Source organism: Etheostoma spectabile, chromosome 19 (assembly GCF_008692095.1).
Source record: "Etheostoma spectabile isolate EspeVRDwgs_2016 chromosome 19, UIUC_Espe_1.0, whole genome shotgun sequence".
Taxonomy (NCBI): Eukaryota; Metazoa; Chordata; class Actinopteri; order Perciformes; family Percidae; genus Etheostoma; species Etheostoma spectabile.
The window spans coordinates 8,444,652-8,461,070 of NC_045751.1; the positions used below are offsets into that span (position 1 = coordinate 8,444,652).

The 16,419-nt window shown below is 41.3% G+C and overlaps 1 protein-coding gene across 4 annotated transcripts; it reads right to left on the reverse strand.

The window, feature by feature from the left end:
- Positions 1–272: 272 nt before the first annotated feature.
- tox4b (TOX high mobility group box family member 4 b) lies at positions 273–16,106 on the reverse strand. 4 transcript variants are annotated; one of them, XM_032543990.1, is made up of 10 exons: positions 15,978–16,103; positions 12,305–12,373; positions 8,893–8,943; positions 7,156–7,443; positions 6,800–7,060; positions 6,238–6,543; positions 5,872–5,964; positions 4,143–4,787; positions 3,834–3,988; positions 273–1,620 (listed from the first exon to the last, which is right to left on the reverse strand). In XM_032543990.1, exons 1-10 carry the CDS (start codon positions 15,981–15,983, stop codon positions 1,563–1,565), a joined length of 1,932 nt encoding a protein of 643 aa, XP_032399881.1. In that variant the 5' UTR covers positions 15,984–16,103; the 3' UTR covers positions 273–1,562. The 4 variants fall into 4 exon arrangements, with proteins under 4 accessions (XP_032399881.1, XP_032399879.1, XP_032399882.1 ...); XM_032543988.1 differs by lacking the exon at positions 15,978–16,103 and adding an exon at positions 12,717–13,453; XM_032543991.1 differs by lacking the exon at positions 8,893–8,943 and having other exon boundaries at positions 15,978–16,106.
- Between the last annotated feature and the right edge of the window lie 313 nt (positions 16,107–16,419).

Genomic DNA, 16,419 nt, shown 5'->3' on the forward strand with positions numbered 1-16,419 from the left:
CATCACACGTTTAACACAGTTTGTCTATTGATAAACTATATTTGCTATCTTATACATTTAAATTCTGAAGTGTATATTTATAATTTTGCTAAATGTATGTATAATTGTTTAACTGTTGTTGCTTTTTGTTCTGTATAATGTATGGGGTGTCCTATATATATATATATATATATATATATATATATATATATATATATAAAATGTATCACCTGTCAAATTAATCAAACAAATGCCACTCCAGCAGCTTACGTCAAAATGTGCATTGCCAAATATATAATAAAACATAAAATATTTTTATTTCACCGTTAAAAACATTTCCAGGATATCTAGAATAAATCAGGCCAGGTCACAGCATAATTTCATTTGATTGGGAACTTTTTTTGGGGAAAAAAACCATTCCCTTCCTCAAACATTAAACAGACCTGAAAGCAATGTTCTTAAATGAAATACAGTTACGCAAAAAGTAAAGCTTTACATGGTGTATTCCCTTTTCCCTTACAGTAGTGCTGTCAGGGCTGGTTGGTTTATTCCATTACATTCTTTTCACCAAATTTGCCCACAAATGTTCTTCATAAAACTAAATTTGCACCACGTATTTGAAAAGTTCTCATGTTGTGGGGTATCATAGCAGGAGAGGAGAAAGACAACGTTAGAGTTCGTTATTTTAGCACCTGTTCTGAAAGTTTGAGTAAAAACCTTTGCGTGATGGTAGATCATCATCACCCCCCCCCCCCCCCAAGGTGTCTTATAAACCTGCATTTGGCTGGTGGCCGATTCATTACCAAGATGTCTCAAAATGGCTTCTTAAAAACATTTTGGCCACTTCTAGAACTCCAAACTGTTTAAGATTGTTTGTGCTTTGCCCAGTTGTTGATTGTTTGTACGTTAAATCTCTGAAGTAGCCACTGACCCCCTCCACACCAAAGCACCCGCACATTACCGAAGAACAATTAAACAAAAATTGCTTCTTAAGATTTCATTCAAATCAATCAATCTTCAATGTAACAGTAAAGGGAAGAGTGTACACACATCATTTGGAATTATATAAATTAATAAAAATAAACTCGAGTCATGATTTTCATCCTGCACTTTTTTCTTCTTTTCAAAACAATTAAAAACACCATAATTCAATATAAAATGATCTTTTTCTGTCTTTTTTTAATCAAGTCTATATTTCAGATTCACACTAGATGATCCTTGGAATTTTCTTCTTCTGCATTTTCTTGAGTGTTCATCCATTTGTCCTCATTGTGAGATGTCATTTCCACTGGAGGATTTCCAAATAATTTAGTTATTTCGCTGCTGGAGAGCCACTTGTGCAGAGTGAACGCGTCGACCATAGAAAAGTACATTGTAGTGATTTTATTTTTATATTTTTTTTAAATCTTCAAACCTGCGACTCTCTTGTCTTTGTACTCATCAAGATGACAATACAAACCATTATTCTGGCGCTACCGGAGCCAGGTCATTCATTCATTCCTATGTTCATTTGCATTTCATGTGTTAGTCTTTGTCCTTTTCTCTCTGTGTAGCGCTCCTTCTACATCAGATGTGTCCTTTCCCTATGTGACGGTGGTGGAGTTCTGCCCTCGGATAGCGCACCAGGCCATGAACACATCTCTGTGGAGGAGGAAAAAACAACATCAAAAAGGGTTATATATATATATATATATATATATATATATATATATATATATATATATATATATATATATATATATATATATATATATATATATATATATATGCACAGTACATCTTTCTTTAGTCCATGGATGTAATGTCTGGACAAGATGCACTTAAATGCACATTCCCGTACTTGTATAAGTACATTTACAAGCACACAAGTATGCCAGTTCAAACTCTTACCCTTGTTTTGATCATATTCAGAACATAATGAGCATAGTATTTATCTAACTCTCCGTGATTTCTTTTGTTTTATTGAATAACTGCTACGTAACCAGAGATGATGATTGTGTTTGCTTGCCACAGTATTCCAGTTTCTATCTAATCCATATATTTCTCTAACTGAATACAGGCTTATTTAGGTCTACCAAGCCCAGGATACTAGTCTGGATCTAACACACTTATCAGGTGCGTATGAAGTGTTCACACTATATAGTAATGCCATACAAGTTTAGCGCTCATGTTTTAAATAAAGCTGAAACAATTATTGAATTTGGATTTGTAGATTTTTTTTTTTTTTACATTTGTTACAACTTGCCAAATGTAAAAAACTGTTTTTGTCTCACATGATGGTAAATTGAATGACTTTGGGTTTTGGACTGCTAGACTCTCAAAAAGTTGTGATGAACATTGGTCATTTATTTTATGATTTGACAAGAGAATCACTGGTGAATCTAAAAAGAAATATATGTATATATAAAATATATACTCCGCTGTGCTGTGAAGTAATGTCTATCTGAGACAAGCATCTAGCAACATTGTTGGGGATGCTGCGGTCTCAGCCTGGCAAGCAACGTGAACTTCAAGTTTGGGGAGGAGGGGGCGGGGGAGACAACTCTCTCCAGTATTTTGAATTTGTAATGTAGTAACTATTTTAAACACTAGATGTCAGTATCACATACTGCACCTTTAACAATAAATAACAGTTACACTATTAACCAGTAACAACTAAACAAATGTTGAGTTGGTATGCTAACTAAACCAGCTTCAAACTTTAGCAGTTCTTTTGCAGAAAAATAACCATGCTCTCTCTCTCTCTCTCTCTATTTTATTTTATTATACCACCTCTCCTGACTTATGGCATGTGCTGCACAGGAGAAAACGCTCTCAGATGGTGTCAAAGAGGCCTGTACACACAGGTATGAGTTTGAAAGGGCAGACAAATTGGGGAGAATGTCCCACTTCCCCCACCACCAGGCTACAGGGTCTTGTCCTATATGTTTGCTAGCAATCAGGTGCAGTGAATGGTTAATATGTCAGTTTTGGTGAGCCCAGAGAGAAGAAAAATGCCATAATTTTAACAGTAGACTACAGAGAAAGTGTGATATTTTTACATCCGTTTCGGAGCAACAGAGGGAAAATATTTCAGCCGACACAGTAAGTGGAACTGAAATGAGGAACCGAAATTTGCGTTCCTACTGGTTGTGTAGAAACCGGTTCCTTAGGGCAATGTTTCCCAAACTTAGGGTCGGGACCCAAATTGGGTCGCAGACCCGTTTTTTTGGGTCGCCAATTGGCAGAGAACAAATGAAATGCTCAGCATGACCTCAGAATGGGGCACTTTCAAAAACCGAACCTAGAATAGATCAGATGGTTGATATCTTCAACCAGACACACACACACATCTCATTAAATTCAAGTCAGCATTATTTAAAAAAAATGTTGGTGTCGGTACTGAGGGACGATGGGAGGGGATGAGAACATGAGTTGAGAAAGGGGACAGACACACAGAAAGGAGAATCGAGACCTTTTCTGTTTTTGGTTACTTTTATAATGGAATAAATATACTTCATATACATCTAAATTCATGGTTTGTTCCGTCTTTTGTCCACAGTTTAAAAAATGTAGATGTTACAATGATTCATGGTGTATTTTTGTAAATTTGGGTCCCGGGGAGACACCAAATTTCTCTTTTGGGTCTTGAGCTGAAAAAGTTTGGGAACCACTGCCTTAGGGGAACCGGATTTTGGTACCAAACAGTAGTTATTAGAGGCATTTCAAGCTCCTCCGTTCATCACTGCTGAACACAAAACATCCCCCAACCCATTCAACTACTGTAGTGACCCACTACCCGATCATTAAATTAATTTTTGTATTTACAAAACTCTCGGACCCAGACATGGTGTGCATGTTGTTGGTGTACACACCTGCAGTGTGTGGCGACACACTCATTGCTACAGTACTCCTTGTCCCAGTCTTTGCTCTCCACAGCGGGCTTGGTGCAGCCGGCGCGCACACAAATGTTACGGCTGGCGGTGGGAGTCACACTCGGGACAGGCGCAACGCTCACCTCAACCTCCATCTGAGAGACAAGACAAAAGACAAATTTCAAAATTTCAGGTATTTATCTGACACTCCACTTCAAAGCTGCAGATATTAAATGCAACATTTGGATGAGCTACATTTCCTGTGTTGCTAAATTACAAGCACCAACAGGTCGTTTTATGCGAGCTTACCCCTTCCTCTGCCTCCGCCACTTCCTCTCCTCCCGTCACCACATCAGCCGACTGGCCCACCTCCACCGTCAGACCAGAGGAGCTCACTGACGTGGGTGTTTCACCGGCTGACGTCACAATGATTGGCACGCTTGAATCTGACTGCCGCGGCGATGGGATGACCTTGATCTGCAGCGGAGGTGGAGCTGTGGCAGCTGCTACAGCAGCTCGTGGCTTGGCCTGCAGTGGGGGAGGGGCCTGGGCGTGCACCATCTGCTGCAGCCGGGGCAGAAAAGGGGTGCTCTGCATCTGCTGCAGCGGCGGCGGCTGGCGCGGCGAGGAGGCAGGCGTCGCAGTGACCGATATACCACCGGAGGGCAGCTGCGTCTGCTTGATGATGATCTTTGTGACGGTGGGGGGGTTCGGCGGGCTGGGAGCGGGCGGAGGCTGGGGTTTGATGGCGCCGGTGCGGGAGCGCGTGGTGACCTGAGGCAGGTCCATGATGATGTTGGAGGCACAGATGTTAGTGATGGTGTTCTCCTCGGGGTTGTAATGCTGTGACCTGGTGGTGCGAGCGGCTAGGGTGGAGGCTGTGGCAGCGTGAGCAGGGGCTGGAGGTGGGGGAGATGGGGGCGATGGGGAGGTGTCCATGACTTCAATAGAGGCCTGAGGAGAGAAGGGATGGATACATTAAAGACTTATGAGCAACAGCCAGTAGATGGAGCCTAACCTGGTTGGTCTTGTAAATACATCTGGCTTTGAAGATGAGTCTGGCCTGGACTTCTAAATTAGCAGAGAAGATCCCCCTGCCCGTTTGCCAAAGTTGACTCTGAGTTCACTTTTGCAGAGCAGTAGCAGAGTTGCAATTGCATAAAGCTGCCAGTAAAACCTAGCGTTAGAACAGAGGGTACGGCCGCTGACTCTCTTTCTGTCTTTTTTTAAATGAGTCGAAAGCAGAAAGCAAAACCTCACTTTACTTTAAATGATATTAAACAAAGAGAAATGTTCTCCCCTCGTTTTAAAATGGTCATAAATCAATACAAGACTTCTTTACTTCCTTGTTTACTGCTGCATTGAAACACTTGGTTAGATTGTAACCCTGGTTCTCTGAGTAAAGGTTTTCTTTAAAATAGTGTTAAAATCTCGTCTTGTTCTTGTGAACCCAATCTCATGTCTCGTCTCGTGAGCCGAACCGCTCATCACACCCCTACTTAAATAACTGGCTGTGTTTAAATATATTTAATAACAGGCTGGGCAATCTAATGGATCATGAAAAAATGGGAAATGTAGAAACTTGGGTATACTGTCGATGAGTAATAGCGTAACATTGCCAGGCGACCTCCTAAAAAACAATCACATCCTAAATACAAAGCTATTTCCAACCAATTATAATCTTTTAGGAGTGCACTTTGGCAAAATACAGCAGGGTTCTCGCTCATTCAGGAAACTTGTCACAATCTTAAACAGAAAGACATTTTGTAGAAAATCAAGACTTTGTGGTGTGGTGATACTTAAAGTTAAAGCTCTATGTAGCCACAAAGGGAATAAGAAAAAACAGTCCAGTGATGTATATTCCTAAATCTCCTGACAACCCGTGCCACCACAAAAGGGACATCCTACAAACCATCTAATAAAGCATGCAGTGTACAGTCTCATACACCAGCAGTTAGACCCAGCCCTTGGAATGGGCAGCAAGACGCTCTGTTAAACCATAATGTTCCCATGTGTATTTTCCAACTACTGTACATACTGTGGACATCTGTTCAATAATCTGGCCGGCTCTGTACTCTGCCAGCGCCTTCAAGTAATCCTTCTTTGACGCTTCGTTTTTCCTCTTGTAAATCTGAAAAAAAGGGAAAATAATGCATTGAAATGAAGATTGTGTTTCAATCTCACCACATTATATTAGGCGCATGTCAGCTTGTAATACAGCGGAGTGGGAAATAAATACTTTTAAAGACATTTCCTTCAAGCTAAAATCAATCCACTGGAACATACTGTATACAGTAAACAACAACAACTAAAAAGATGGACTGATGGATCAATGAATGAACGATAATCACAAATTGCACAAATTTCATAATCTTTGCAAGAGTTTCCTTTTTTTTCCCCTCACCTGTTTCTGCTCCTCCCCAAGGCTGTCCCACATGGAGGCCACTATCTTAGACACTTCTCCAAAAGTAGCGTTGGGGTTTTGTCCCTTAATAGCTGCCTGCGTGTCCCTGAAGAACAAAGCGTAGGCCGAAACAGGTTTCTGAGGTTCGTTGGGGTCTTTCTTTTTCTTCCCTTTCTTCCCTCCTGCTCCTCCTTTCCGCCCAACAGCAGGAGAGATGCTGGAGGGGGGGGCAGAGAGTGGGGAGTCGGACAGGGAGGGATCGAGGGAGATGACAGCAAGAGAGACCGGAGATTCCACCAGGACGCTCTAATTGGAGGGGAAGAGAAAAATTAGTGTTATATATGTCAGAGGCCGCACACCTCTGGAGCAACTAAGTGTCTTGCTCGGGGACACATTGGTGGATGTGTTGCAGTCGGAATTGAACCGGGATCTCCCCCATCAAAGGCATGTGCTATATCCACTGCGCCATCACCACCACCACCCATTTATCTCCAGGTAAACTCCATGTTAGTGTTGACTAACAGCGAATCTCAATCCCATTGTCCCATCGTATAAGACTCACTCTTCTAAAGTCATCCATGTCGTCATCCTGGAGGGAGCTGGTGGGCGACGCCGTGGCCGACAGAGGGTTATCGGGCGACTGGGGGTGTTGCAACATGTTCCCGCCTCCCAAGCCGAGCCCCAGTTGCGCGCTGAGCTCTGACTGATCGATAGTGGTCAGCTGGTTGGATCCCAGCAGGCCCTGGCTCATGTCACCCAGCGGGACGTCGATGGTCACTGGAGACGAGCTGCTGAACTGAGAGCCGATGGGATGACCGAGATCCTGGAGATGGAAAGAGAATGTGAGAGGATCTAACCAGCGTTTGATACAGAGATAACTTAAGACGGTTTCATATGTCCTGTACTTAAAGTCCTCACCATTCCCAGTGACGACCCCAACAAAGCACTTCCTCCTGACTGGTTGATGACTCCCAGACTGAGGTGCTCCAGTCCCTGGGAGGGGGCGTTAACGAAAGTGGAGGCGAACGAGGGGTCGTCCCCTTCGACCACAGCGTTCCCGGGTACCACCACGCTGTTGGAGGGGCCGGTGTCCGACAGCTCCCCGAAATGAGACACCACATCCGAGACGGTGAGGGCCGAGTCCGGATCCAAGGAGATGGGAGGTATTTCGAATTCCTCATCGCCAAGGCTGGGAGTGTGGAACGTCTGGAATGAAGATGGCGGACGGCAGCAAAAGTGGAAAGAGAAGACGAGAAAAGTAAAAGAAGAATGGAAGGAAGAAAAAACAAGTTTGTGAGAAATTGGGGGGGGAGCCAGGAGTGAACAACCATTTGGAAAGAAAGGTAAGAGAGCCACAAGAAAGGTGGGAAAAGATGAGTCAGTTACAACAACTTCACTTAAGAGATTTATTATTTTGGACAAAAGATCAGTCCAAAGACATATCTTAAGATTAATTTTCATAGATTGTAAAACTGAAATATCTCTAAAATGCTATGTGTCACGAGTGATCGAGTCAGGTGTGGAAAACTGCAGTGTTCAGGGGGCTTGTGTCACAAAGCAAGAATAGAGGGTTCGCAGGCTAACTTTGGGTATAACTCAGGTTTTTTGGCATCATAAAGCAACCTCACTGGTAACTGGGGTAGATCACCACTGTAACAGCAGGGCCTCTGATGAAGCTTAAACTCAGAGGATCAGATCCAAACTAGGGCTGCAAGACATGAGAAACATGTTGGGTGTTGAATAACGCGATAACGATGTAACTTGCGATTTATAAACAGATATCAAAGTGTATTCGGTTCTGCGTTTCTGCTGCTGCGGAAATACAACAATTTTGTTGAATAAAAACAAAAAAAATGTAAAAGAAAATTCTCCAATATTCTTGTATTGAACCAAAACAATCGCTGAGTCCAATGTTGCAGTCTTTCGCGAAAAAGTTGAACTTGCTTCGTGACACAGGACCCTGGTCATGCACCATAAGAAAAACAAAACAAAAAAAAACAGCTTTAACGATTGAAACGGTCAAAGCATGCTATCACTGGCAGCTGCACAATGTGCTGATAGGTGAACAGTAGGCAGCAGATAGTGAGAATGCCGATGATTGCAATATTACTGAATTGGTTTGTGCAGAAAACCACAACTTCAGATTCAGTTTTAGGTATGAATAGGTTGCGTTTAGGTGTAAGGAGTATGGTTTGGTGATGTGACACTGTAGGGGATGACACTGATGACGCCATGTCTGCTAAACGCTCTCCAACCGGTTCGTAGATGTGTTTCGCTGTTACGTTTTTTATAATTACTATCCCTCTAAAAACTGATGCACTCCGCTGCTGAGGCAAAGGTTGTTTCTCTTTTTCTAATATTTCTGTCCATTCTGATAACAGAGCAACACTTAAGAGAAGTATAAATACAACTTTTATTAGCCTGAACCTAAATGTAAATTATGTGCTTTCATCACCCCATCCTAGGATGAGTCCGATTTTTTAGTATTTTAAATTTCATTTTTGGCATTGTGTTTGATGATTTACCCGCTGTAAAAAAAAAAAAAAAAAAAAAAAAGGTTGTTTCCAAAATGACAGAAAAAAAATAAAAATAAAAGGTGTCTGAATTTAAGCAGAAGGGGTAGTGAAATATAAAGTATTGATAAATAATTCATACTCCACCAGCAGATCCAGCGAGGTTGAAGAGGTCAATGGGTTTAGTGGCACACTAAAAAATGTGAGTATGTCAGTAAGTGAACGTTGATTAAAAAATGCCATGGGTCATATTTGTGGTTTTTATATCTACTCATTAAATGGTTCATACATACAGAACAAAGGCCTTCTTTTGTACGACTCACACATTACAAAAACAAAATATCAACATGGTTGAAATGCTAGAAAATATAATTTGCACCTGCTAAGTATTAAGTTAGAAATGATAGCGTTTGATGATGGTTGTAGTAAGGTCAACTGATTTAAAACGGTGGCGCAGGAGCCTGATTAGCCCCAGGATGGCCACCTAATGTATTACCGTTACATTCAAGTCACGGAGCTAAGCATCCATTTTTCCTGAAATACCTGGTGATCTTTAAAAAACCTTGCCGGTGTGCTGAAGGTATTTCCAGACTCTTTAAACCAGTGGTTCTCAAACTTTTGACATCAAGGACCCCCAAACTGATAAGAATTAGACCACGGACCCACATTTGATTAGATTTTGTAACAGGGTCCCCGTCTGCAGACTCACCTCAAGAAGTGGCGTTTGTATGACACGCCAATTCGTATGCTATTATTGCCGTGTTATCAACGCGCATTCTTGCTTTTTAGCGTGTTTATGAACGCCATTTGGCGTCCATTGACTTTTGTTACCTTGCGATAGCCTGTGAATTTACGGAGTAGCGAGTTGTGTAAAAGGTCGAAAATCCGAGTTGGGAGGTTGGCCGGGTGGAGGATGGACCCAGGAGAGTGAGAATCGTGTTGCGCATGTGATGTTTATTTTCTACGTTTGTTGTTTTCCTAAACCCAACCCCGTTCTTCTTTTCCTAAACCCAACTGTTTCTTCTTTTCCTAAACCCAACCCCGTTCTTCTTTTCCTATACTCGCTTGTGCCTTGTGATAACACGCCACGTGGCTTTAGAAAAGGGGCTTGTACTTTTATGTAAAGTCATGATACCACGTTGCCATCTGGATTTTTGCTTTTAGATGTTTTATTACAGAAAGTTTACAAAAGCCATGACCACATAAGTCATACATTCTGTCACTGTGTTACTTGACAGTGTGAAAATAATAAAAATAACTAGAAAATTCCGCAGAAATTTTATCAGTGTGCCTGCTATTGGGGCCCATCCACACACACACACACAATGGAAACATCAGTTAGGAGTCAGTTGGTCAACATGGCCGCCAGGGAACAGGGTCATGATAGAGGTGGGTGTGTCTGAGCCGTTTTCAATGTCTTGTATTGGCAGTTGGTTCCCTAGCGTGAAAATTTTAAGTCTGATAGATTCCATAGTTACATGTCTGCGACCGGAACAAGATTTCCTACATTTTGACCAACTATGATGTATAAAGAGATAGAACTGGAGGAGAGAGAGCAATTTGTTTGTTTCAGAGCATCGTCCTGCAGCCCCTCCCTCTGTCCTCTCAGTATCAGAACCTGTTGCTATGGTGATTTACTCAGAGTACGGGCCAGAGTCTTTCTTTCATTGTCTATATCTGCAGTTGGTGAGCCTAGCGCGAAAAGTATTACTCCGATAGACTCCATAGTTACATGTCTGCGATTGGAACAAGATTCCCTACATTATGACCAACTATGATGTATAAATAATTAAAACTGGAGGAGAGAGAGACATTTGTTTGGGAAATAAATCATTGAATCGTGCCCCAGCTTTATGATTTTTTCCTGATTTCTCTCGACAGTTGGTAGATCACAGCCAACAATTTAAGTCCGACAGACTCCATAGTTACATGTCTGCGACCGGAACAAAATTCCCTACATTTTGACCAATAATGAAGTCTGAAGAGTTAAAACTGGAGGAGAGAGAGACATTTGTTCGGGACACTTCCAGAGATCTGTACCCCAGCCCCTCACTCTGTCCCCCACTCTAGCTCTGAACATTCCGCCACATACACACACATTGGAAAATCTGAGCCGGTCTGAAAACGGGACGATACGTAAACTGGGATTCTGGAGAACCCGTGCTTGATATCTGAACGCCCATTCAGCCCAGTAAAGCCCAAAGTCTTGTCTTCGGTTTAAACTTTTAATCATGTTTCTACGTTAAAGTATGGCGACACAGCACGGTCCCAAAGAGGGGGCATTTTGAGCGATTTCCCAAACATTTCCCATTCATGTCTATGGGACATTTTTTGCCGTATTTTTGCCGATTTCGGTAAAACCACGCGGCAAATCTGGTTGAAACTACATAGCCCGCCATTCCCGATCAATACCCACATTTCGGTGTAATGTGTTGCGCGTGTTGGCAACGCTTTGGGACTAGTAGTGGGACAAAAAACAGGCGGAATAATAATAATAATAATAATAATAATAAGTATGGGCAATAATAGTCATTGTGCCGAGTGCTGCTATTGCAGCACCACGGCACACTGAATAATAATAATTCCACTTTTTGCTGGGGGACCCTGTGGAACGCCGTCAAGGAACCCTGAAAGTCCCCGTACCCCACTTTAAGAACCATTGCTTTAAACCACCTTGTTTGAAAAAAAAATATTCAGTGCACCACACGACAAAAAAAGATTGAGAGAATTTCCTAATCTCCTGGCTGACACAAGAAAAATAAAATGTATTGTATTGCCTGAAATTATAAAATACCGAAATGTAACTAAATATTGACAAATATATAATAGAGAATCTTTTTTTTTCATTTTGGTTGAAATTGTACACATTATGCAAGCTATGATTTCCCTAAGGAAATTGTTGTGTCAGACGGTCCAAATCCTGACTCAGTTTATCTCACTATCCCTTTATAATTAATAGATGACAATTTAAAGGCCCCATGGCATGAAAATTTCACTTTGAGTTTTTTTAACATTAATATGCATTCCCCCAGCATGCCTTTGGTCCCCCAGTGGCTAGAAATGGTAATAGATGAAAATGAAAGCTTAGATGGGCCGATCTGGAATCTTGCTCCTTATGAGGTCATAAGGGGCAACGTTACCTCCCTTTTCTCTGCTTTACCCGCCCATAGATTTAGGCCCACCCATGAGAGAAAGCGACATCATGGGTTTCAATCAAGCAAAGTGGCAGTTGGTAAAGGCCCCACCCTCCACCTTGTTTAATCTTTGGATAAACAAGTCCCAAATCATCAACACATTCAAACTGTGTCAAGAGGTCCAATGTGGTTATAGCTTGGTTTTAAGGTGCCTCAAGTCAAAAAAAATAAGGAGCCAGATGCTTCAACAAAAGCCATGTCAACTAGCACCCTTTGTCTTTTTACTCTTAAGATTTATTACAAACATGTGTGTGTGGTCTTTGTTTTTGGGCAAAGTGACGGTGGGAAACCCAAATATTTGAACACAAACCTGTCCGAGGGAAATGAAATGCCAAAATAATTTAAGATGAAAAGGCCTACCTCTGATGAGGAGAGGAAGGGATGGCCAGACCCAGAAATTGACAGGTAGTTGTCACTGCCTCCAGGGAACTGAAAGATTCAGGTGCACATATTAGGAAAAATAATCATTGCTTTAGAAGGAAGAAGACAATGTCACTGATATTCTCCAAAATCAGACTTCATCTGCCTTTTCTGGACATTAAAACACACAATGACACTCCCATCCAACAAGCAACGGCGAGGTAGTAGGATTTAGAATAATCCAAACCAGCAACAAAAAACAGGTACTATATCTACACACTGAGATGCGTTTGGTTTAATGGAAGCCTTTTTTTTATTTCAAATATGCAAAACCTATACAAATAATTAGCATTGTGACCGTTTGTGAGTGAAAGACGTGAGTCCCATACTCCCATTCATGAGATAGAGTCACCTTATTGTCAGTGTCAAATCCATTGAACGCCTGCGGATCCAAGAACTCTGGATCACCGTCGTGCTGTCCAGTACCGTCCGTTAAATCCGAATAAAAATGCAGGTCCATCTTTTCAACTGGGCCTCATATGTTGTGCTATGAGGCCCCTCTACAATTCAACAAAATGTTGCGCAAATAACCGAAATCCCCTATGTTTGACCTATATTTCAAAATGTGTGGTCGTTTCAGATAGCGAGCAAGAGGAAATACTATGTCCCAAATGCCGGGTCTAAATGAGCTGTGACGTTATTTAAACCGACCGCACTGACAGCTTTTGCACATATGTTGGGCTAGTTCACGCGACTACAACGGAGCGTGTGTACGCCAGCAACCGTGCCAAAAATAACCTGTCTGCCGTCTGGCTAGCTACCCGGAGGTAACGTGGCTGTTACCCGTCTTTCTTGCTGACTTGCCCTACCACGGTTTAGCTTTAGCTGGCTTTGACGCAAGGCTGCGGTCCTCCTCACTCCACGACCAGCCTGGCGCCCGACTGTCTGTCGGTCCTCGGACCAACACCGGAGCTGGCAGACGCGGAGAAATTGAACGGACTAACGTTATTATGCTAATTGTGCTCGAGAAATCGGGAAAACGACAATAATCGTTTCAAGGTGTCTGACAGGGGGAGGCGGACCACCGAATCCGTTTTGCTTCGTGTTGGCCCGGGCCAGGTCGCTCAATGGATCCGGAGCAACGGATCATGATCGACGCCGGATGTTGAGCGAGACGGTTTCAAATTAAAAGCATGTAGCTTTTTTTTAACGATTTAGTTAACAAATTAATTAAAACTACGTACAAGGCAAAATTACAGTGTAAAAATACGTGCCATAAACATGGCCTGGCTTGATACACCTTGGGGGAACACACACACACACACACACACACACACACACACCACACACACACACACACACACACATCCCACATAGGCGTGGGCACTACCATTTGTTTTTGGTCATCGCCTAAGACAATACCAATATATTTTATTCCGAAAAGCAGCTAATGTTTTTGTCATGTGGGGAGGGCAAAATTTATCGTTAACATGAAGCTAGCAGATTTCCTATCTGCCCATAGAAGAATGAGGCCAACAAGCTGGCATGTCTCACAATTAGGTTTTTCTTTTTGAAGGGTTGGAGTTCGGACCCTTAACGCCTAATGCCCTTCTCCATGGACCGTGGAAGTACTTGGCCCAGAACTCCTGTTCTGGATTTACACTACATGACACAAGGGGTTTCTGTGTGTCAGTTAAAATGGGTTAATTTGATTAAATACATATTTGGGAATATACTTACTATATTATTTAGGATTGTAAACTACTTTAAAAAAAACAAAAAAAAACAAAAAAAAAACAGGGATCTTCTACAAAACAAAACATCAAGGACCCACCTTATCTGATTCTGTACTTGAGTGGGGCAAAGTCCCTAAAACATTTGCAATTAAATTGCTAAACTACACTTGAGCTGATGTTTTGGGGGTCTGGGGCCATGGGGCACTTGCTTGCTTTTACCCAGTTAGTGATCCAGCCTTGGTCATAAACAATCCCATCTTCAAAATGAGTTAAATGTTGTGTTTTTGTTTTTGAATTTCCAGTGAAGTTTTGCTTTATACAATCCATGGTTATTACTTGCAGCGTTACTTTTTAAAGAGTTTTTTTTTTTCAGTTGTAAAATGTCAAATTTAGTTTACGACAACTGTTTCACAACTCTTTTGATACCCCTATTTTTAAGAGATTTGAATGAAAAACTTAATGTTGGATTTAAGTTTACATTTTTTTATTTTGGGTAACATATTGTTTAAATGTCCAAATTAGAATCTGTATCTGAAATCCTGTTTTGGTCGGGCACATTTACCGCATAACTGCTAATTTAGACATTTTATGCTTCTTGATTTTATTTTGAAAGCCAGGACAGGAAGCCATCTGTCACTTTGTTCTGCTCATGGACTGCATGATATAACTTTGCTACAAATGATTATTGTAGCTTTAAAAAGAATCTGACCGATTTAATTTTTTTTAATAATTTTTTTTAAATTATATGCTGAAAGCTGGCATCTTACATCACCTGCTTTTCTTTCCCACGGCTCGGTTTAGTGCAAAGCTGAAACTGAGTAAATGAGTGAAACAGAGAGCCAAATAGTGATAGGCGAATGAAGCCTTACACAGCTTTGGGGCTTTCTTCCTATTTGGACCACAACAGATTCGAGGCTTTGGGGCTTCAAACAAAGCGACATCTGGTGGCTTGCAAGACGTTTAGCAGCCATTGAGACTGGCAGACGCACTATAACCTCTCGGATTTTAATAGTTTTGGTCTCACATAAGCAATACAACTTCAACAAGCCTGTGTGTTGTTATATCTGTTATAGCCTACTTGTGATCAGGAGTGATGCATTAAATGGAGATGGTATTGTGCAATATTTTACAGTAATTTAAGTACATTTTTAAGTTCATTAGTTCATTGATTAATTGATAGATTTAACCCATTGGACAAAAAAAAGCCTACACATTGTTACACAAAACTGTGGGCTTGCGTGTTTTAAATTCATGGTTATAGCCTGTTCATATTCATCTGAATCAAAATGTGTAGCGACTGGAAAATGATATTCATCAAATGACCGTATGTATTTAGTGTAGGCCGACATATAATAATTCTCAGTTATTCTATTTAGCATAGTAACATAGTTTAGCAGCGAAAGTGTTCAAAGAGTCAAAGCGAGTTAAGTGCTTTCCGAACACCAGTGACGTCTGAGGTTTCCTACGTCATCAGTCACGTGGTAATGCTAATTTGCTACAAACTGTATTGAAACCATAGACTGCGGTCGATGATTGAAACCTTATAATTGAAACAGTGTAGGCTGCTTCATAGGAGAGGAGCAAGCTTCAGTGTGCTTCTCCCATCTCTACTCATGTCTAAAGATTCAATAACCGTTTAAAAGACGCAGCCTGCAATGTTTGTACCGACTGTTTTCAGAGCTTTAAACACTGTACATGATTGTAACTTATCACCAGGATCAATTACTTTTATCCACACCGTATTCAAATGGTTGAATAGATTATATAAAGTTACATGAATCGATTTAATAAAGGGATAATAAATTAAACAGGTCGGTTGACGCGCTCGAAAACCAGGCCATCATTGTTGTGTTTGTGTGTTATAATTGATCATCATATATGACCACAAAGGTGATTCTTTTATTAAGTCAGGCGTTTCTAATGCCAACTACTCTTACCTCCATGCTCACCCCCGAAACCTGTATTAATGTTTTGTTTTTATCCCACTTTTGCAAGTGAACTTCGCCCAGAATTGATTTCCTTAAGTATCACAACAAGGCACCGGCTTCCGGATTGTACGTACAAGAGGAAGTTACGTCACCACGCAAGGAAATGGGACGTTGGCGTTCCAGAATAAAAGGCAGTTAAACTAGCATCTCTCTTTTATTGTGGTGAAGATGAGAGGTTAAAGAAAGAAAAAAGACTTCTGTCAGTGTATTTTATATTAAAAACCCATCTGTTTTCCGTACGTCATTTATAAAGCAAAAGTAACAACTGAAAATCAAAGGTGAGGTTTCGTTTTTCTCTTATATAATATTTCATTGAATATTTTGGGTGTTTTGGACTACTGGTCAAACTAAACATGTTACCTTGGGCTCTGGAAAGTTATGTGAAAATAGT

Bases quoted from the DNA above. Each gene is read 5' to 3' on its own strand.
- tox4b (XM_032543988.1), bottom strand. From the start codon at position 12,824: ATGGACCTGCATTTTTATTCGGATTTAACGGACGGTACTGGACAGCAC. The intron at 6,544-6,799 runs GTGAGTCTTATA...CCCTCCAATTAG, and splicing joins ACATGGATGACTTTAGAAGA to AGCGTCCTGGTGGAATCTCC. The intron at 3,989-4,142 runs GTAAGCTCGCAT...CTTGTCTCTCAG, and splicing joins TGGCGGAGGCAGAGGAAGGG to ATGGAGGTTGAGGTGAGCGT.